At 40.7% G+C, this 22,800-nt stretch overlaps 1 protein-coding gene across 2 annotated transcripts; it reads right to left on the reverse strand.

The window, feature by feature from the left end:
* Window positions 1-1,027: 1,027 nt before the first annotated feature.
* On the reverse strand, window positions 1,028-21,544 carry LOC110983472 (uncharacterized). Of its 2 annotated transcripts, XM_022242755.2 has the most exons (5): window positions 21,480-21,544; window positions 17,739-17,825; window positions 14,911-15,080; window positions 8,271-9,326; window positions 1,028-7,984 (listed from the first exon to the last, which is right to left on the reverse strand). In XM_022242755.2, the coding sequence occupies exons 3-5, from the start codon at window positions 15,078-15,080 to the stop codon at window positions 6,946-6,948; spliced, it is 2,265 nt and encodes a 754-aa protein (XP_022098447.1). In that variant the 5' UTR covers window positions 17,739-17,825; window positions 21,480-21,544; the 3' UTR covers window positions 1,028-6,945. The 2 variants fall into 2 exon arrangements, with proteins under 2 accessions (XP_022098447.1, XP_086990893.1); XM_087134767.1 differs by lacking the exon at window positions 17,739-17,825 and having other exon boundaries at window positions 21,480-21,529.
* Between the last annotated feature and the right edge of the window lie 1,256 nt (window positions 21,545-22,800).

Below are 22,800 nucleotides of genomic sequence, written 5' to 3' on the forward strand. Positions count from 1 at the left end.
TCTGTAATTTAACACGTAAATAAGAATCTAGTATAAGGTGGAAGAATGCGCATGCTTAAGTAATCGTATTAAAAATTGAAATACACCAATTACACCCCTGGCAGAAATGGGAACGTCAGGCTGGGGTGTTGACAACGCTTCACAAAGGTGGATAGTTACCGTAAACGATCCACATATACAGTACGCAAGAGGGCGCTACCTGTCGCCCTCCGTGGGGGATCAGGCGCCCATCTATCAAAAGGCTCGCAGTACAGTGTGAATCCACGGTCGAGCAGGTGGAATGTATTTCCAGAACAAACTGAAATACTTATTTTGCTGAAGGGAGTTTTTTCTTTGCAAGTTGGAAGGTAGAAAAAAGGATAATTTCAGTTACAAATTTGAATCTTTTTTGTAATATAAAAAATTGTTGGATTTTTCTTGTGTATTGCATTCTTATTCTCATAATTTGCTTTCAAATTTCTCCCGGAATGGCCGTTGGGCTTATAACTTGAGTAAAATTTGTTGAAATTTGTTAAAATGTATCAATTGATCACGTGCAAAATAAAGTTCAAATGTCTGAATGCAATCGTAGAACATGTACTACATGTATTTAACTTAAAAGTGCCAATTTAGGAATTTTACAGTCAAATCAGTGAATCGAAGCCTGTGAATGGGAAACCCTTCGAGAGCTGTGTTTATACTCCATTTACTGTGACCAAGTCAATGTTGAAACATGGGCATTGTTTCGGGCACTAATTATAGCTCAACAGGCTTGGGATTTTTGCACGCACTTTGATGCTGATGACTAGCACTTAGCAGTATCGCTAACTTAACTTCAGACTTGGAATGAAAAATGACTTGGTACTTGATCAAATTTGACTAGTTGATATAAACCAACTTTTTGGGAATAAATACAATAAAAAGTATCTAAGGAATTGTAAGGAATATCACATGGATATGGTAAAGACCTGTTTAGCAAAACAGCATAGGAAACAAGAAGGAGTACAATTACTTGTCAATAATGACATCTGATAGGCTTAAACAACAATTCTGTAGATATGGGTAATTTTATTACGTACATTTTATTTTATTAACTTGCTACTTGGAAAACATTGTCATGGTAGCTGACTTGTGGAAAAACTACTTATGACAAACCTGACTCGTAGAAAAATTATTTTGTTACAACACTGTGGGCAAGGCCATTTTTGTACATTTATATAAAGAGAACTGACCACTTTTATATAACAGGTTTTGCCCTTACCCAACGTATATTAATAAGCACTGTATGCTCAGTGCTTGTCCGAGAGCTCGCGAAAAAAACCTCACAAGCTTACTCGGGTGGGACTCGAACCCACAACCTCCTGCTTACTAGTGCAGATGTCTTAACCACTCGACCACGCTGAAGGCAATCATGCTCCCCAAAAGCTCTATGATGTTTATGATATAAGTATTTACTGCTTTGGTCATGAACATGGAAATTAATTGTATTGGCCCAAAAGGCCCAAAATGTGAGCAATAAGCCAGCCCTCCTCCAATTTTGTTTTATAGCAAGTATCAATAATGATCATATCTGATACAACCTTAGAAATGGCAAGACTGAAAAAAAAAGGTAAATGGGACATTAATATTGAACAAAGCACTCATTTTCATTTGAAAAATGCTATTGCACAGATCCTTAACATACAAAAATTGAGTTACGTAGTTCACCTGTGCTTTCCACTACTGTGGATGGGTTAGAATTTATGATGGCTGTCTAACAAACAGAAATGGTCCCATGCTCTTGAGCTTTGGCCAGCAGCCTGGTTTCCTGTAGTCTCACGTTTCTAAATCTACATGCACGTTTTGTCCCCTTGTATTTAGCATGATTTCTGTGACACAAGGCACGCATAAAACTAACATCAGGTGCAGATCCAAAGGGCAGGTTTGGGGCCACCCCCTGCACCCAGACACACACAAATATACCTATTTTTACATATGAAGTGTGGACTTTCCTTTGTTCTCCTGTGGTTAAGGAAACTTGAGGAAAATGCTCATTTTTCTCCAACTAGGATAACTCCTTTGAGCTTGAGTTTTGATGGTGATTTCCTCTTCATTTTGCCACCGATAACCTTGACCCCAAAATGCCTCTGAAACTGTTTTTCAGAGAGGGGTGAACATTGTGTGGACGTGTGCGAGTCCACACTACGCCATCGCACCCTACATTATGTGGACTTCTTTTGTGTAGAGGTCTACACCATGTATGGCACGCCTGCACACACATACCCACACACACACGTTACATGCCTAGTGTGGACATTCCTTTGTTTTCATGCAGTTAAGAAAACTTGGAGAAAATACTCATTTTAATTATACATTAATACTGCAGGCAGCACACTGATGTGGAAAGTACAAAACTGTAATAAAGGTTTCAACTTATTAATTTTGATCTCATGAGAGGGTGAGATCAAGTAATGCACTGTGTTACAACATCAGGAGTGGTTTCTGGTCTTTGTTACATTTCTACTGAAGTGAATCTCTTATATATTCAACATGTATTTGACACAACACATTACGGAGGTCAGTCACGTTTGCAGGTTTTCCCAGACGGTTATACATTTCTTTCTTTAAATACCAAGAAACATTTTGTACTTTTGAATAAGCATGCAAGCTGTGGTTTGAATGAAACAGTAGAGCTTTCCATGTTCTTTCAAAATTCTTATTCCCTCTTCAGTCAAAGTGGATGGAACAAAATTTCACTGGCTGTTTTGACAATTATTCACATACATGAACTGGTTGTGGAATGTTCAAGGCATGCCAAAACTGTCAAATCATCTGGGAAACATAACAGTAACTCATTGCCCCCTTTATTGTGCTTTGTACCATTTACAAAGAAAATGGTGCCAAAAGATAGAGGTAAACCCCAAACATTCAAGCAGGATACATATACAATATCCTATGTTACCCTAGCTCGTAAGGGTGGAAATTTTGACATTTTAAATATGTCAATACCTGGTTGGAGGCCAATAAACCCCAAGAAAATAGAAACGGGAAGTCAGCTTAAAAATGGGGCAGGCCAAAGGGGGGGCAGGAAAGACAAGTAAAACCAACTCCTTCATATATAAAAAACTTTACACGGTAGATTTGGCAAGAGTTAAACCGGAACAATATGGCATGCAAGGTGCCAGACCCATATAAGGCCAACTACTAGTCATATGAGTGTAGGTTTGCTAAATGACTCAAGGGGAGAAAATGAAATGACAGTGGCTAGGTTGTCAAAGCCTCTTTTTCTTTACGGCTGTAGAGCACAAACAATTTACAAAAAACCATCTGAGTCACTGTAAATTCATTTTCCACCATCCTAAGTTATCAAGTAAAGCTACTGTATCAAGTCCTGGGTCATCCCATCAAATTCAAATAAAAGAAAACTACATCTGTAAACGTTCTTTTTCAGTTCTTCTCTGTTTTCACTGCGTTTGCTGAGCTAATTCTGTTGCCGAGAGCAAATGTACATGTATGCACTACCAACGGTTTTCTCAAACCACTACTTCCCTACATGTAAATCCACTTCTAGTATAAAGCCAGTAGCTTAATTAACTCTACACAGTCCTCGATCATTCCCCTATTGAGGGATTGTGGACTGTTTAGAGCTGCATTATCCCTTCCTCAAGATGCTAAATTTGCAATTGCATTTGATAATTCAACACTTCTATTAAGTTTCTTTGCAAAAATCTTCAATGCATCTACTAATTGAAAATTTAGTATTACTGGTAAAGAGTAAACTCCATAAAACACACATACCCAAACATATCAGAACTACATGTGCTGCTCTATGATACAATGCAATGCAAGTTAAAATACCATGAAAATACTGACACATGTACATAAAGTACTAAATACTGCTGTGTAATCAGAGGTGGCTTTGGACTTGAGACAAAATATACCCCACAACAGAGAAAGAATGATCGGGCTGGTATTTCAACCAAACTACCAGCAGGTACCATTTAACAAGTGTCTGTCTCCCGCCCCCATGTCCAGTTGCAGGAAAATTTCAGGATTTTTCAAATGACTCCTCCAAGTTGCCATTGCTTGCTAATAGTATACATGTAAATCAAGGTTCTTAACATAAACAGATGGATTATGTACAGTATTGAGTTTTGATCTTCATTTCCTTCCTTTAAACATAAAATTATCGAGAATAACTTCAGGAAAAGTCCATGTTGTTCCTCCCCTAGCCAGACTGCTTCAAACCCACCACACCCAAATCATCCAGATATCAACAGCTTTCAAGCAAATGGGCTTGCAAAATTAATTGTTCATACATACCTGAGACAGTCTACCCATTCCTATTGGTCGAGAGCCCATCACATGGCTGGTTTTAATGGCTAATAAAACATCAGCCAACAACAAACATAGCCCCTATATACAAGTAAACATGTACATGACAGTTCTAGGCTACATGTGCGTTGCATTCAGTGCTTGGAGTGATGTTATTGGTCCAGAGCCTGTCACATGGCCATTCTTAAATGACTGATGAAACACTGGCTTGCTGTGAGCCACATCATGCGGTATGCACTAAGCGCATGCCCATCTCCATATGAGGATATGCTTTGTGAGTGTGTGTAAGAGAAACACCACAACAAGAGGGGCGTTGAAAAAAAGTGAAGTCAAATTGTTGAATAAAATCACTGGAAGTTTATAACTTTCAAAACTTGTTTCAACAGATTCAATTTTACCACTCAGAGTAGTCATTATGTGCTTGGCTAGTCTTAAATGTTTAAGATTGGTTCAGGAGAATGGATGTTGATAATGTCCCTCACCTTTAGCATGGGCATTATGGACATTCATTCTCCCAATAAGCATCACATATTCATTCCCTTAGCAATAAAAGTATTCTCCTTGCCAAATGCCTGAAAAGTTGATGTACAATATGTCTGCTTTCCCCAGTTTATATTTGGTGTGAAGTCACAATTTTGAAATGTATTCAAAAGGGAATAAATATGTGCTTGGCTGGTCTTAAACGTGCGTTTAAGACTGGCTCAGTAGAATGGATAAGACTAATGCCCGAGCCACAGGTGAGAGCATTGTCAGCATTCATTCTGCAGAGCAAGGTCTTAGTGCGTTTAAGACTGGCTCAGTAGAATGGATAAGACTAATGCCCGAGCCACAGGTGAGAGCATTATCAGCATTCATTCTGCAGAGCAAGGTCTTAGTGCGTTTAAGACTGGCTCAGTAGAATGGATAAGACTAATGCCCGAGCCACAGGTGAGAGCATTATCAGCGTTCATTCTGCTGAGGAAGGTCTTAGTGCGTTTAAGACTGGCTCAGTAGAATGGATAAGACTAATGCCCGAGCCACAGGTGAGAGCATTATCAGCGTTCATTCTGCAGAGCAAGGTCTTAGTGCGTTTAAGACTGGCTCAGTAGAATGGATAAGACTAATGCCCGAGCCACAGGTGAGAGCATTATCAGCATTCATTCTGCAGAGCAAGGTCTTAGTGCGTTTAAGACTGGCTCAGTAGAATGGATAAGACTAATGCCCGAGCCACAGGTGAGAGCATTATCAGCGTTCATTCTGCTGAGGAAGGTCTTAGTGCGTTTAAGACTGGCTCAGTAGAATGGATAAGACTAATGCCCGAGCCACAGGTGAGAGCATTATCAGCGTTCATTCTGCAGAGCAAGGTCTTAGTGCATTTAAGACTGGCTCAGTAGAATGGATAAGACTAATGCCCGAGCCACAGGTGAGAGCATTATCAGCGTTCATTCTGCTGAGGAAGGTCTCAAACGTTAGTTTAAAACTGGCTAAGCACATACATGTATTTATTCCCATTCATAAACACCTTTTTATTCAGTGAGTCAAAGAAATCAACATATGCTGGATTTCCAACCATTTTGTTCTAAAACTTTACTTTCATTTTCCTGAACACCCCCATCCATTTTATGGTACAGTGTATGTTCCTTTTGAAAGTTGTCCAATAGAATCTCCTTCTTCAATAAACTTGGTTCACGAGTGGCACGTTGTGCACACAGACTCCTGACCAATCAGACGTGATTAAACTGTCTCATATCCACGTACCAGCCAGTGATTTACACAGCGGGCATTATCACTTTTCAGCAGGCATTATCAAAATTTTTTTAAGAAACCAAAATGTTACACCAAAAGTGTGTGGTTTTTGAAGCCCAAAGAGACTTTCAGTAAGAGAATTATATCAAAAACTACTTTTAAATGAATTGTAATTTAAAACCATCAAAACAGAGCAATAATTGTAAACTTCTTGACCAAGCCTAACAAGTTAATGTGAAGCACGAGCACATACTTACATAATTATAAGCACCACGTAGAGTTGTTTAATGTACATGACAACTGAAAAAGTCAATTACCAAAATTATTAAGTTACAGTATTTCTTTTTTTTAATCCAATTCCATGTGAAAGTGTTCTTCTTGTTACTGCGACATATACAATTTTCAGATGTTGATGAATTTTGAATTGTGCTTTCTGTTTGTAGCTGAATGACCCTCTTGATCACTAATGGCAATTTGAATCTGGTCCATGATCTGGTTCAGGTCATTTAAATTGGTTTACTGTATGAAGTGACAGACACAGAATCTAATCATTTGACGCAGGTCCGTGAACATGGATAGGAAAAAAGCACACAAAATGGCAAAATAGCTACGTTTAAGTACAAACTTTAGGGGCGACTTTTTCTAGATTACACAAAAAGGTATTTATGAATGGCTGGTCCATTTAAGACAAGCTGGGCTTTGGAAGCAGTTATAATGACCCTTGCTTTTGGCTTGGGTCATTACCAGCTTCAAAAGCCCAGCTTAACATTGGCCAAATGTATTTATTCCTGTATCTACAGCTACATGTACATTGTAAGCAGACCAATTGACATGTAAATGACTAACTACTGTGATCGCAAAAACATGCTTGCACTGTACAGGTACCTAGAGGTACAGTCAGCCTAAGGCAAAGTTCCTTGGTAAGGTTCAATTATGGCCAGCTTTATACAGATGTAGGAAGAAATCCACTCTTCCCACACACTCCTGACCGCAGCCGTTGCACTTCCAGGGATCTGCAGTCACATGCCACCCCATGTGTAGGTAATGCATAATGGGATCCCCAAAGGTTATGTCACAGAAGTTGCAGTGATACGATCCAGGAGTGTTATCTGAGGTATCCAGTGATCTCCTGGTGCTTGTGGCTCGACATGGTGACTCTGCATTTGTCATGTCATCGGTGCTTCTACCGTAACTTCCCTCCGGTGAAGGACTCCTCAGCACATTGCCGACATCCAGTAGTCTCTGGTGACTGTCACTGCTTCTGGCTGTATACTGACTATTGCTGTGCTGGTGGTGGACTGGAAATACCTCTCTCTCAGCAGCAGTCGAGGTTGGCTCAAGCTGCTGTTGGGACCTATGGGAAGGCAATTCCTCTTGACCTTGACTCGTGCTTCCAGTTTTAACCTCTAACCTACTGATGTCTAAAATGCTAAGGTGCTCATCCTCCTCTTTGGAGACTTCCTTCTTCAAACAGAAGGGCGAACTACCTGAAGAGTGTTGGGAACCTTCCACCACTTGAATACCTCCTGACTCAGATGAAGCCATTGGGTCAGAGGACTCACTGACAGACCAGGAACGAAGCACCGATGGCCCTCCAATACTGCCGTGACTGTTGTCAACCTCGGGGTTTAACTCTTTCCTCATGTAAACCAGTCCACTGGTTCCTGGGTCTAGGCCATCATCGATCAGCTCGGGTGAACCTGCCGTCAGTTCAGAAGGTCCATCAACCATCTTAGACTGGACCAAGGAAGGCTCATCAACTACCTTGCTGTACGTGTAACTTCCTCCTTTGCTCTGGCTACTTACTGAAACCACAATTGGCATGGACATGACTGGTCTTGAGACAGGAATGGATGACATCTCAGAGACGGATGTCACAGCGGATCTTACCCTGAAAGACTGTGACCAAGTCTCATCTTTATCATTTGAGTTTGTTGCTCTGTGTGCAGTGCGGATATGAGTGGACCTGGGAGCAAGACACAAAATATCAATAATATAAATGAAAGCCTATACAGTGAGCTCCTTGAAAATTCAAACTAATTTTCACACAATGTACCGTATTATTCCATGTACGGATAATATTGTACAAAACCTACAGCAGGACTTTAATACTGCTGTAATACAATGCACTAAATAGCCAAAACATTGATCATATATTTGCTAATAATGATGTCAGTTATCAATCTGCGAAACACACCCCTTGAAATTTTTTTCCTTTTCCTAAAGCAAGCCCCCACACAAAGCAGTCTCACCAGGTAGATGCTGATGAAAAACCTTCATTACAGAGAGTGCACTTGAAGGTCTTCTCGACGGCATGCACCCTGAGATGCCTGTCCAAGTCCTTTCTGCTCTCAAACTGCTCAGGGCAGAGACTACACAGGTGCACACTGCTCTGCCCAACTACCACTGGGCTTGCATGCTGTTTCTGCAAATGCAGTTGGCAGGTCAGAGCCGATGTGAAACTCATAGGGCACTTATTGCACCTGTAGAGCTTCTTGTTGAGGTGGGTGTTCATGTGCTGCCGCAGCAGGGAGCGAAAGGAGAAGGTCTTTCCGCATTCAGGGCACTGAGGCGCGAGGGACGACTGCTGGCAAACATTGTGGTGGCTCTGCAGCTCTGACCTGGTGACAAATCCAAGCCCGCAGGACTTGCACTGGTTCCTAGACCGGATGCCATGGACCCTTAGGTGTTTGATCATTCGACCACAGGTCCGACGACACATGAATGAGCAGTAGTTGCACTTCAGGGCTCTGCCATCTGAACACAGGGTAAAATGGCCCCGCTGGCTATTGGCTGGAATGGCTTGAGTATCTAATGCAGACCCTGAGGTCTCAGCTGTGCCAGGGGCATTAACAGAACTCCCAGGTTCCCTTTGAACCCTTGTCTTCAACATATTTTTTCTACTGGGCTGCTTCCCGTTCCCCCCGCATTGCTGAAGTGTCTGACCGAATATTCTCTCGGCAGACTCCTCTTCAAAGGGACCTACTCTTTTCATCAGGCGGTCCCCTTCTGCTGAAGTCAAATCAATCACAGGTTGACTACGAAAGGGCATGGACCTGGAGCTTGCGCTGGTTTGGTCTCCTATGGCAGTGTCCTCCTGTCTTTGGTGTGATGACTGTGTGTCTTGTTGGACCTCGTCTGGTGACTGGTTGGCCTCTTGGGAGTCTGGATCTTCCAGGGGAGGCAGCCACTGCATGGGGTTTTGCATGTGCAAGTTCTTGGCCAGCTCAACGCTATCGCTTTCTGCAGGCTGAGACCCACTCTCATGGGAGGTCACATGAATAGAGAGGCTGGCCTTGTCTGGAAATCTGAAATTAAATGCATCAAATTTCCTGAGTATTTTGTAGGCTAGGGTTCAATGACCTTCACAGACACAGGGTATGTCTTTCAAATCAAATTAAGTGAAGATCTGTGGTAGCAACGTGTGAATATCTCTTTTGGGAAGAGCGGTGTAAATGAAATACAGTAGTAAACAGTGGCGTAGTCAAGTTCCTCTCAGAGAGGAGGGGCAAGGGCAAGGAAGAGTTTCCACAGGAGGGCCAGTTGCCTCCCTCCCTCTCCCAGCTATGCCATTGAGTTTGCATTATGGACGGTTCTTTCAACAACCTTGTTAAATAGGTCTGTGCCCACACTGAAGTTCTGCATATCAACACACGACAGATGACATGATGCAGCTCACCCCCCCCCAAAAAAGAAATTCCCAACTTTCCAGAGTGGGAGCCAATACATGTATAAAGAAAAGCCAACTTTAATTTCCCTCATGATATTGATTTAAAAAAAAAGAAATAAATGTTATTCTTGTTGCAAGTATTCATGAACTGCAATGCAGCTGCATGCTGGTAGAGAACTGACGGTTACAATATACAGGTTGGCCGTGACCTGCCTCTGAGCCAGCAGCAGCTTGCTTGGCATTGCAAGCACCATATGGCACAGCAAATTCCAGGTGCTGGCCCTTGTATCAATACTCTGATGCAGGAGAATGACATATGTACATCATGTCAGGTGTTCACGCATTATTAATGCAGTCCTGCCTTCCCCTTTAGATGAGGCATGAGGTCTGCAATCCATTCAAAAGTTCATTAATGGAGAACCATCAAACGGTTCCAAGAGGCTGCCCAAATGCGCAGAAAGCTTACTGGATTACAAAGAAATGCACCTGCTCAATGAGTTATCACATTTACATGTGTATTCATCACGGCTGGGAAAGTGAAGAGAGGACATGGTTTACTTCAAACAGTCCACTGGTTCCCATCCATCCAGCGAAAAGTTAAAAGTGGATTCACACCAACCTTTGGAGTATTTCCAAATGTTTGTATTTCGACCTTGCATTTTATCTAGAAACTACCGGTATCATTTTTCCTCTCAGTGCATATTCTCCAGCACTACAAGCTTCCAGGGAAGTGTGAGAGAAGCACTGTCCACTTCTTTAAAGTATTTTGGCTTTTATACACGTACATGTACATACAAGATCTTGACATTTACCTTGATGTCTAAAAGAGCCCGAATCCACCCCAGCACAATTTCTCCAATATTTTTGCAGTGCAGTTTCTTTTTACTTGATGTTGAGCATTCAGGAGCTTTTGCAATAATGACTTACAGGCACAATAATTTTTACACCAATTTTATGAATATCCAACAACATGCCCTCCTCATGAAATGCCCTTTCATCCGAGACAACTTACCCAAAGTACTGAATTTTCCAACTGACGCGTGCTCTGTGCATGCAAGCTTGCACACAAGGATGTGAACGTTTTATAAATTATAAACCAAACCCCTGACTGAAGTGAAACTCCATAGGTTTACTCTTGAAGAATGTCTTTACGTGCATACCAAGTTTTAAAAATATCACGCATGAGGAAAGCCGTGATTGTGATAGCCTTCTTGACTGTGAGATGGTCGATAAAAGTCCAGCTCTTTGAGGGTTAAGGGTTTACTTGTATCTAAAACTCCATCAGTCCACAGTGTATTTTCACACCTCTAAAGAGAGGATGATTTTTATCTTAGGCAAAAGGTCGCTTTGATGCAGCAGCTGTTTTAGCATAAAATTGTTGCCAGAATGTCAATTTCTTCCTGAATAAATGTCTGTGACTTCGTCCCAAATGATGACTCTCGTAAGTCAACCATGACTTCTTGCATTTGTAAACATTACTGGAAAAGGTACCAAAGCTTCCATATTGTCAAATGCCACACTGAATGCTAGGCATATGTCATACTGTTCACTTTTCCCTGAGTTTACAGAGGAAAGTCTCAGTGAAAAAAACAAGCACTGACAAATGAAAAACATGCTCCAAACCCCCAAAAAGCTCTAGAATTTTTAAATGCACTTTTTTCAGTACTCTTCAAGTACTAATTATATTGCAGATACATTTCATTTAAAATCTTAACATGAATGAATTTAACTCCTCAGGCACTTTTAAATGTCAACCAACATTTTCTCAATCAAAGCATCAGGGTTTTTAAAATGCAAATGAGAGTTCCTGAGTCACATTATAAAGATTTGAAACAAGTTAATACTTGTAGATTTGTTCAGCAAGTATTTATTACTGCCATAATGCCATTTCCAAATTAGTTAATGGGATTTAACATTCTATGAAAAATGTACATATTACATACATGTATATATAACAAATGCACATACATGACCAACAAAGATATTCCATTCATGTATATGCACTTACTGTATTACATGGATTTTATAACATAAGCCATTTGTCTTATTCAAACCTTTCTAAACATAAGTATTTTTTAAAATGTTGCCATCATGTCACCTCACTGGCAGCATCCATTAAATTTGAGAAAAACAGTGCAACGACACAACTACATGTAACTCAATCCCAGAGGTACATAAGAATGAGACAAAAGCAAGTGTGTTGGTTCACACACTGGTTCATGTACTAAATGTCTTTTACATACACAATTGTGTGTGTGACATATTCACTTTGGTACTCTATGAGACCCCTGTTTATTTGGGTTTTTGAACTCCTCGCCATTCACCTCAGTAGCCCAGGTTCAGTTCCCAGCTCGGTCTACATGTAAATTGAGTTATCAGTCCCTACATGTACCTGATTTTGTCGGTTTTACCCAGATCATTCTTCTGGGGTTTTCCTCCCACCTCTAAAACTGCAACTTCGTCTCATTGTTTCTCTCTACAGGTTTCTCCAGGCTCACGAGCTCAAGTGCATGGGGCGCTTTGGAGGAATCCTTCAGTACCAGAAAGACTCCATGATGATAATGACAAAACACATTGCCACAATATCAGAGAAAACGTGGATCTCTCCCCTTCCCCTGGCTTTTTGGGAGGTTAACCACTTTGCGCTGGGGTGTCCTGTACTGGAGACCTTAGGTTTGTATGCATAGCCGGGGTACCCAAAATCAGACAAAGGAGCTGGGCCTTGTAACAAAAGACCGTACTCGGAACAAAAGACCGGGCTGCTGGGTATTGCCAACATTTTTTTCAGTTGTCAATAGCGGAGGTAATGTATCATTATTTTGAAACAGTGTACCACTATTTGTGGCATTCAGTGTGAATAGATCACAACCAGGGACAAAAGCTCTCCAGCAATGAGCGATACAATACTGCTGCACGCTAATCTGGTCGCATTTGAAAAGACGCCAGCAGCACACTGAGCCAGTTTTGGGAACAAAAGAAAAATACACAACACCGCACAATCTGGGCTCTCTTTACAAGGCGGCAGGCCTGGCTGAAATACTCGGGCGTCAATAGATGTTGTCTGTCAGATTAGACATGTTAGAGTAGCCACCAGACAGTCATTCATGTGGGTATAAATGTCCAGTAAATGAAGTTATGAATTTTTGAAGAATTTTGAAAATGGAAAATCTTCAAAATCCCCTGGGAACTCGTCCTGTAACTTCAATTTAGACTCGGTAGCATATGCACAGTGGTTTAAAACCATATTTGACCCAGACATCAGTAGATATTGGGACCATGAAGGGTCGGAATTCCTAAAAACTTTATCAAACACGTTTGAACATCATCTCTAAATACAGAAAACTAGGTTGAAAAGATTTAAACCAGAGACTTCACCGAAATGGTCAAAAACAGGAGCAAAATCTGACAGAGGGCGCTACTTATACATAGCGCCCTCTTTGGCTGTGTTTGCATAAAATATTTGCACTGTTTGCTCTGCTGTACCGCTGTGGTATCAAACCAATCTTGTTGTTGATTTAGGGTTAAATAAAGAATAAAGGAAGGTTTCAGTGATTTGTACAAGCACTTTTTATGGGTGCTTTTTATTTTATTCCAAATCTCACCGTTAGAGAGTTCCATCTTCCTGGCCATTGAAGACAGAAAAATGTGAAATATGTAGCTTTGCAAATTGAGGAGTTCTTATAAGGAGTCTGACGGCTACCTTTGGGTTTGTTTCAGGTTGGGAAATAAAGCTCTACTGAGTTATGATATAGCCATTAATGTCTGCTCTACATCACAATGACAGCTCAATTACCTTTTGTCTGTTTGTTTTGGGTTTTTTTCTGACAGGACAAAATTCAGTCCAAGATGAAAGTACCTGTGTATCTGGCTTCCTCTGAGAAAACACCTCTGTTTGGCTAAAACAATGTTTACCCTTTTCTCTCTGCTCACATACTGTACACCATCCCGGTCAAGTTTACAAAAAAATAAAACTTTGTTCCTTTGTAATTTTTTGTGCAAGACTTTTCCTCAACAATGCATCTCACACTCCATGCAACCAGTGGCAAGATGATATCATTTCATCGTAGATGGGCGAATAAAGCACAACTCAAGAGATTTCACTTCGTCAAAATTGTAACTGGCTTCGGCACTTTAATATTCAATGCGATGTCATCGTACAAATCGTGTGGGATTGGAGAGAAAATGTACAGGCACGTGTTGCTGAACTTTGCAGACTATTCATGTCAACAGAGGGCGCTCGTTCGCGCGCGATCGGCAATATTTCTAGTGAAAACATTGATCGAAATTTTGTCTTTTACGGCGTAAGGGGCATTTCCGCAAATTTACCGTGATTTTACCTTGACAAGGGATATTTATTCTCTTGATACGTTACAAATTTATGACATTCTACCATGGGTACTAGAAGGTACTCTTCAAAATGTCTTATCATAAATGTAAATATTTTTAAACAGATGTATTTTGTGCTATTTTAGTTGACTTTTTTCAATGTTATGTTACCGTATCATCCAAGAATCAACCCATATCATACTCTACACTATTCGAAGGGGTACATCTAGGTAACATAAAAAAGCAATATTTTATATTTAAACGAAGTTTTATTTGCCTCAGCAGATATTTCACACTGAAACAAAATGTGGATCTTTTTTATTTGCTACTTGTGTAAGCTTAAACATTAAAACTGGTATATCTCAGAAACAGAACATGAAATTTTAAAATAATTTTTTTTTACACTTAAATCTTGATTTTCAGACTCTAATGAAGAGGTTTTTGTTGAAAATTGAAAAACATAGATCAGACCGAATGTCTAGGTCTTAAACCACTGTGATATGGTTAAAAGAATACACCTGTATTGGGTACAATGTACAACCATACCTCAGTTGTTGTTGCCTATTTACTCTAGAAGTACAAATCCGTTTCATTGGCAAGTTCAATGCTTGTGCCTGCCTAAACTTACCCCTGCTACACATGTACAATAGTTTCACACACCTGGACACATATCGTAGCCCTTAGTTACTGAATAAACAATGCATGACATGCATTGGCAGTACAGGTGACAGTTATAACATGATGTTATGGCTGTCAACTGTGGAAAGCCATAATATACATGTACTTGGACTGTGAAATACAAAAAGGTCGACAGACCTGTGCTAAAAGTGACACTTTGCAAACTACAGAACAGCATTTTTAGCACTGCCTTGATGCTAAATAAAATCTGTACTCACCCTCTTTTGCAAATCTTGCATCTATTTGACTGTTCGTTGCTGTGTTTTCGCATATGGCGTGCCAAAACTGATGGAAACATGAAGGATCTGTCACAATATCTGCACTTGAGTCTGGTTTTTGGAGTCCATGTACTGTCCTGCATGTTTTGCTTTTGCTTTCTTTTCTCCATCTAAAGAAAAGCAAAATGGACTATGCTGAAATATATTGAATTTGTGATTACACAGTAACATGTTGTTTGGCAAAAAAAATAAATGAACAAATTAATGAAAACAAATCCAATTTTCACCTTAAAACACTCAAAATCAAGTCATCATCTTTCACATCATAGTCTCACATCAACAATGAGAAAAAGCGTGGCTAAAAACACATTTAAGGCTTTCCAAAAAGCATTGAAACATTCACAAAATCACAATTATCACATTCTTTCTTTTCAAATTGCTCACTGATGCTCTTTTGAAAAACCGAGAGAGAGCGATTTTTCCTTTCGTAAGGATTACAGGTTTTTTGCATGCTAAAATATTTCTGGAACACATGTCCAACGTGTAAGCTTCCATACGTGACTTTTATAACAGTGAAGAAAAGCATCTAATGAAAGTAAACATAGGATTTGACAGAAAAAAATGAACAAAAAGAACAAAACACTGAAAAAAAACGGTGATGGTTGTTGGACTTGAACCCAGATTCATTGAAAGCAGCACAAGTAATGACCGAGCTACCATAGCACCTTGCTGGCTTAGTGGAATCCAAATTACATGTATCATTCAGATTGGCTGTGGTTACTGCACAATGCTGTGACCAGTGTTGCAGGTGTCGAGGCCAGTCTCAGTCTCGTCTTGCGACCACTTTTTGCCAGTCTTGGTCTTGGTCTCAGTCTTAATAGCTGTGGTCTCTGTCTTGGTCCTCTTTGGTCTCAATATTATGGCTGGTATCAGGTCAAGACTAACAATATGCAGCATTTACCTGTCATAATATCGATCGATTACAATGTACTTCGTGTTCGCTTCAAATTTATAATCCCTTCAAATTTGCCGCATTCCTTCTTCAGCACGTTGTCCTATCCCTTTGGTACTACATATGTAGTAGAAACATTTGCTAGCCAGTACCGTGGATCATGCTGTCAATTCTGTTTATAAATCGTTATACTGCGGTAAGGTTGGACTGCATGCTGGAAGGTTATCACCCACTAAACAAGTACCGCACACACAGCCAAAGGCAATGTGCATGCAGTGCATGACCATGTGTGTATGTTGTACATAGTTTGCAGCTTGCGCCAGGAAAGAAAAGATTCACTCTTTAAATGGATTATCGACATGAACTACATGCAGTGGGATATGCAGGGCATGACGTGTACTTGGGGCAACTGTCAATTCCTTGGGCATGTGCCTGCCTTGCATAATTAAATACACGTAACGACAAAGATCCCTAATCCAACGTTCAGCAAATCTGTGGTAATAAAGTTTGGTTACAGAGACCATAAAGAGAACACTGACATTAAAGCAAGGAACAGAAAACAGTCTGCTGTATACGCATTTTTGTCCCCGGCACAACACGAAAATCTGAATGTTGTGGAACAAGTTCGGCATTTATTCACAACATGAGCCAGGCACAAAGTAACATTATCAATTTAGGCGCCACGCTGATGGGGCTTCCATTTTCAGAGATGTCTGGGGGTGGACTCCTTCCTTTTATTTTTTGTTGTGTTTTTGTTTTGTTTTAGTGACAAAATACTAGGCCTAGGCACTCAAAAATTTGCATATGTGTACAGGTAGGCCTACGTCTTCATCATACATGTATACACTGGCTATAAAGTTGGAATTGCTGATTGAAAACTGAAGTTTAAACCCATCAAAATAAATTAGGATCCTTCTGAGAATAAATACTGGGACTGTTCATAAGAATTATACGTACATGTACATTGTCATTCAAAGTTCCAATCTATTGTTGGCTGCAGAGTGCAAGTGAAATATAAGCAAGACGCATAGTACTAGATGCACTTGTCTTTTTATTTACTTCAATTGGCATTACGTGCACTTGGTGGTCTAAGTCTTGGTCTCAGTCTCGGTCCCTCTTAAAGGTCTCGGTCTCAGTCTCGAAAATTCTTGTCTCAGTCTTGGTCTTGGACCAACTGGTCTCAACTACAACACTGGCTGTGAAAGCGGAATTTGGAAGTTGGGTTACAGCTTCCATAACCATCCGCCTTGAGCATAAGCACCCTCTCATCGATTGAAAAGAGCCATGATGGTGGGTGGTGTTCATTTTGTTGGTAGCAACGTGACCGTAATGCATGCATTTCATAGTTGTTTAACAACCAGCAAAGTGCAGCTCCCACCAAAGGAGTCTACTTTGCTAGGAAAACTGTGCCCTCTCTGGTCCAGCTCAGCTCACAGCCAGGACATAACACAAAAATTCAGTGACCCAATGCAGCAGTTTACACTTTGTACAGAAACTTTACAGGAAATAACAGCACCACATGCACCACATAGTACCCAGCACAGGGACATAGTATACAAATATTGACTGCTTTGAGTGACATAGTAAAACTAGCCTCCCGAGGTGACCCATGGAGCATTCTATTTTCCCGAGGCAAAATACAACACTCCATGAATCATCGAGGGAGGGTAGTTTTACTGTAGGGTGAGATAAAGCAGTCACTATTTGTTTTATAAAACCTCCCCACAAATTCTGCAAAATTTAAGCTAAGAATCAGTAATGAAACACCAAACTGGAATTTACATTCATCAAATTTAATTCAAGAACTCCAAGCGGAACAGCAACGTTTGAATACATTCATTAACCAATGTTGTTCGCTTTGAGCCGAAATACTCACCTATGCTTTCGTCGCTAAGGATATAGTTCTTTGGTTGCTACTGGTATAGTTCTCTTTCAGAATGAGGCTGCATGTAGTATAGTCTTTCTGAAGTGGTGGTATAAAAATAGTAAAACTAGCAAGCGTCACATGACATACTTTCAGCCAATCAAGATACAGAATCTGTGGGTGAGGTGTTTTAAAACAAACTGTACACAAGAGCCTGCATGTAGTGTACATGTACATGTATGTTAGTCTTGCCCCAAGACTGGTTTTACTGTTTTGGCCAGTGTACCGTGCAGGCGACATGCGCTGGAAAGCACAGCCGAATAGCACTTCCAGTAGACGACACTATGTTCACAAAAGACAACCTGCCAGAAAACCAGTCTTGTAGAAGCTGGCAGGCTTACCCAAAAAATTCGAAGCATACCACATGCGTTCAAGTTCTCGTATACTAATGCGCATATGCACTGCCGAAGACAGCACGCCATGCCAACTGCGGTTTTCAGCAGTGCACATGAGCAATTATTCAAGGTAATTTTGCGTATGAGGTGGCAGGTTGTTTCTTTTGAATATAGCGCCCTCTACTATTACTGCTATTTGGCTGTGCTCACCAGAGCATGTTGCCTGCACGGTGTACGGGCCAAAACAGTAAAACCAGTCTTGGGACAAGACTATATTATCAAGCTACAGTAACTAAGGAAATACATGTACAGAACTATAAAAGCTATAATGATTGATGGGGGTGGGGGGCCCTTTCCCTATTCGTGTAGCAAGAAAGTCAAACTTCTTTATGTTGAAGTCCAGTTGCCTGATATAAAACATCACCGGAATGCCACCTTTTTTTGTTAATATACATGTAAGAATGGCGCTCAGACAGCAATCCTTTCTTTTAGAAGGGCACCCCTATGAAATATTTTTAACTCAATTTTTTAACTTCTTGCAACTTATACAAGTTGCTTAGGAAATACTATTGCACCCTCCTTCCACTTCATCATACATGTACATTGTATTTCATCTCAATGAAGGTGGGTCACTACAAAAATGCTGAGAAGACATGAATCTGGGACTGAGAAAGATTTCCAATTTTGTTAATAGGAAATAACAGATTTTCTTGATTCCCCAAAGACTTTGTACACAACCTGCTAGAGTCAGGATGCAACATTCCTTCTGGTGTTTTACATGTATGCCAAAAATTACCTAAGTAGCAGTTAGGAAAGTCTTACTTTCAAACAACTAAAACCTCCATTTTAGGGCGGACATCACTAGAAAATGTGACATTCTCACCAATTCTGGCAGTTAAAATGGTTAAAAGCATGCCATGATTTATATGCTATCATAGCAGGATCGTAAACCTAAAGCACATACATGTACGTCTAGGCCTAGGCCTATAACTTAGTTGCTGGATGTCAGACAACTCAAGTGAGTTTTAATTAGAACTAAGCCCTATTATAATTTATATGGGCATGTGTACGGCTAGTCCGAGTGACTAAGACCCTTTGAATCATCTCTTTTAACATTAGGACAATTGCCTGACTAACATCTGTGACCATATAGTCACCAGGTCCCTCATTTCACCACCTGTTTATTGTAAAGTTGGATTGGTTTTCACAGTAAGTGGCAAAATACCTTGTGACTACTCGACTTGTCAGCTCATAGGATGTCGGACAACTCGTTTGCCAACTCGACTTCAGACAACTGGACTGTTGCAACAACTTGATCGGTGGGACAACTGGACTGTTGCAACAACTTGATCGGTGGGACAACTCGACTGTTGCAACAACTTGATCGGTGGGACAACTCGACTGTTTACCAAGTTGTCCATTAAGACAATTTGACTTTGACATACATGTACACATAAAGACAACTCGACCGTGTGAGATAATACATTTTAAAAAAATGTAACAACACTTGTTAAGTGCCATCTACATGTATCTAGTAAACTGTTCCGAGGTGCTGTATTATCATTATCCCTGCACATTGGGCTCACATCATCTGAACATTCCTGAAACCATCTCAGATCACTGGGGAGTATACTAGCCAATGCTGCCATTTCGGCGCAAACGGCCAAACATAACTGTGTCTGCCCTCACAGGTACCCATTTACTCCTGGTGGAAAGAGGCACATAGGAGTAAAGTGACTTGCCCAGGATCACAACATGCTGCCACCAGCTGGATTCGAACCCCTGACCCTATGATCCGAAGCTACAATCCCTAACCACTAGGCCACATGCCTCCTACATGTTTTATTTTCTTGGGTGCAAGATATTTTTACCCATTCGAAGCATTCAGCATAGTGTGGATCAAGTGACATTGCAACTATCTTTGAAATAACGTGGAGTGGCAAAGCTTTCAGAAAGCTGACAGACGGTGCAGCAGCGCAGCATCTTCCCTTCTCCGGCACTGCCCCGCTCAGTCCAATGTCTGCCCACTTTCTGGACACCAGCTTGGTTTTCATCTCCAACTAAATACCATGACAGTGCACAAAGTTTCAAAAGCGTGTAGGCCTAGTATGAAGCCAATAGTGCTAGTAAAAAAAGCGTGTAGGCCTAGTATGAAGCCAATAGTGCTGGTAAATATTAAATAGCTTTAATTTGACTTTTGAACATTTGAATTTCACATGTCTTAACAGACAACATAGCTAAGCGTAGCCCCACTAGTGTTGCTGCTGATAGCACAGCATACCTGCAGCAACACTAGTGCAGCTAGGCCTAGCCTGAGCAGACAATTTGTCTCTACGGCCGACTTGTCTCAGCAGTCATGACAGTCGACTTGTCTTGGCTTTTGACGCACAGACGGTCAAGTTGTCTCAACGGTCGAGTTGGATTAAGTCGAGTTGGCAAACTGTCGAGTTGTCCAGACCCCAGGTAGTGCTGTCGTAGAGTTACTTGGACTGATGTGTGGCCATGCTATGGGGTCATGCTATTAAGCGTCAACAAGTTATTCAAGCATATTAATGCAAAGATTTTTATGTAAAGTGTTAATTAGGATGCTAAATATCAAATTCTATGTACAGTATTATATCAACCTGACATGATAGTTGAGCGACAAAGTCGGGCCTGTTTGTGCAGTCCGACCGGCCGCCATCTTTTTTTCACGTGGACGGCAGAGGAAAGAAAGATGGCGGCCCTGTACATCGCGAACAAATTTTGTTTTACTTTTATACAGTGGCAAGTGTTAGTGTCTCTAAAATATAATAAAACGACTTTTAAATCTGTAGAGGGTATTTTCAAGTTGTTGACGCTTTGTTGACACTACTTGAGTGTGTTGACACTAAATAGCATGACCGATGCTATGCGCTACTGTGCATAAAACACGCAAAAATACCAAACATCCATGCATTGTATGCAAGAACTAGTCCAAGTAACTTGGACCCTAAAAATCACCTTTTTTAACATTTGGACATGCGATGGTAGTAGGGTTCAAGTACCTTCCATAGGCTTTTGTTTCCATTAATTCATTTCACGCAAAATAGCTCGTACCACGATTCCAAATCCTCTAAATTCCCCTGCAAAATAGTCTTTAAACTGCCTGCATGCATTATACCTGCATGGGGTCCTCCAACTTTACTTGGACTAAGACTTAAGTTAAATTAAGCAAGGCCTACTCAAGAACACCATTTGTCAAAATGCAACACGCATTACAAGAGCTCAACTGGTGACTAAAATACCAAAATCTTTCGATAAGGACGTACAGGAAATCTACAGAGAATTTTTCTCTGAAGTTTATAGCTCTTAACGGAAAACAAACTCAAGAACTCACCTCCGCTCTAACAAGAAAATGTCATGACTGAACTGAAACTAACCAGGCCGCCCCCTATATTGGCGATATGGCATGATTTCGATTGTCGACAAAGATCGTAGACTGGTTCCCTGCCTTAGTTATGCGTTCAGTGCTGCCGAATTAAAAAATCGGTCAAGATAATGGCGCCCGAAACCACAGCGTCATTTCATTTCATTTATTATTTCGCAGATCAAATTTACAATGGATAAAACAAAATAAGTAGAGAAAAAATCGAATACAGTGTAGATATAAAGAAGACAAAGTTAAAATATAACATCAACCTTATAAAAAGACTAAGACCCAAACACCAAAACAGTTGCATGCCCCTGCCAGTGCGTCATTGAATTTCAGGCTTTTTAGTTTCATGGGGGAAGCCACTAAGATAAGACTGCAGGTTAATGTAGTTGCATTTTTCGCCACTGAAGACACTAACCAGTTAAGTATAAGGCCACAAATTACCGTGACTGTTTGAACAAGTGAACTTGAATAAAATCTAACTGCCGAACGGCGTTGAAGTCCAACATGAAGACGAAGGATTTTAACCTTAAACTTCAAAATAAATTCTAAACTTCCTCCCTTCCTTAGCGTGGTTAAATCCAAAAGGCACATTAGGCATTTCACGCACCTTGTACCACAGGCAGCCAGCCCTGGCCTGCAGGCCATCCAAACTACCCAAACCCCCTCGTCTACCAACAGATATAGTCTCATGAATGAGAGACCAAAAAAATCAACCATGAACAATTGAAAAGCTGAGTGGGGGCGCCATCCGGATGGTGATATCAAATTTTTGCGAAATAAATGAATTTTGAGGCACTTTTCTGACAGTTTCTACAGCGACAGTACACTGCAGGTCTGAGTCCACTTCCTCCACGGAATGTGTTAAATCTCCCAAAACCTTCATGCCACTCCAATGAGCTTTCATCTTCGGCCTGCTAATCTATTACTTTATAAATAATTTGAAATAATCCACTTTTTCAGGTGGCATCTCACACGACCAATTTGAGCGCGCGTGGCAACCCGTGATACCCACTCACGAGCATTCATCAACGCGTACAAAAAAGGAGTTAGCAGAGCACGCACCCCAAAAACCTCAAACATGCCGGGGGGAGCTGCAGAACGTCACGTTCCCCACCTGTTGGTTGGGTGAGGTCATCGACACCGTACCCGCTTCTTTATTAAAAGAGTAAATCATTCTGTCCAGTGTTGATTCCTTCATGAATATTAATAAAAGAGTAATACTGCTTGCCAAGTTAACTGAGAAGAATGCGGGATAATAGTTAAATATTAATGGACGGTACAA

The sequence above is a fragment of the Acanthaster planci genome, linkage group LG03 (genome assembly GCF_054643075.1).
Source record: "Acanthaster planci isolate LZ-2023a linkage group LG03, COTS_SCS, whole genome shotgun sequence".
NCBI lineage: Eukaryota > Metazoa > Echinodermata > Asteroidea > Valvatida > Acanthasteridae > Acanthaster > Acanthaster planci.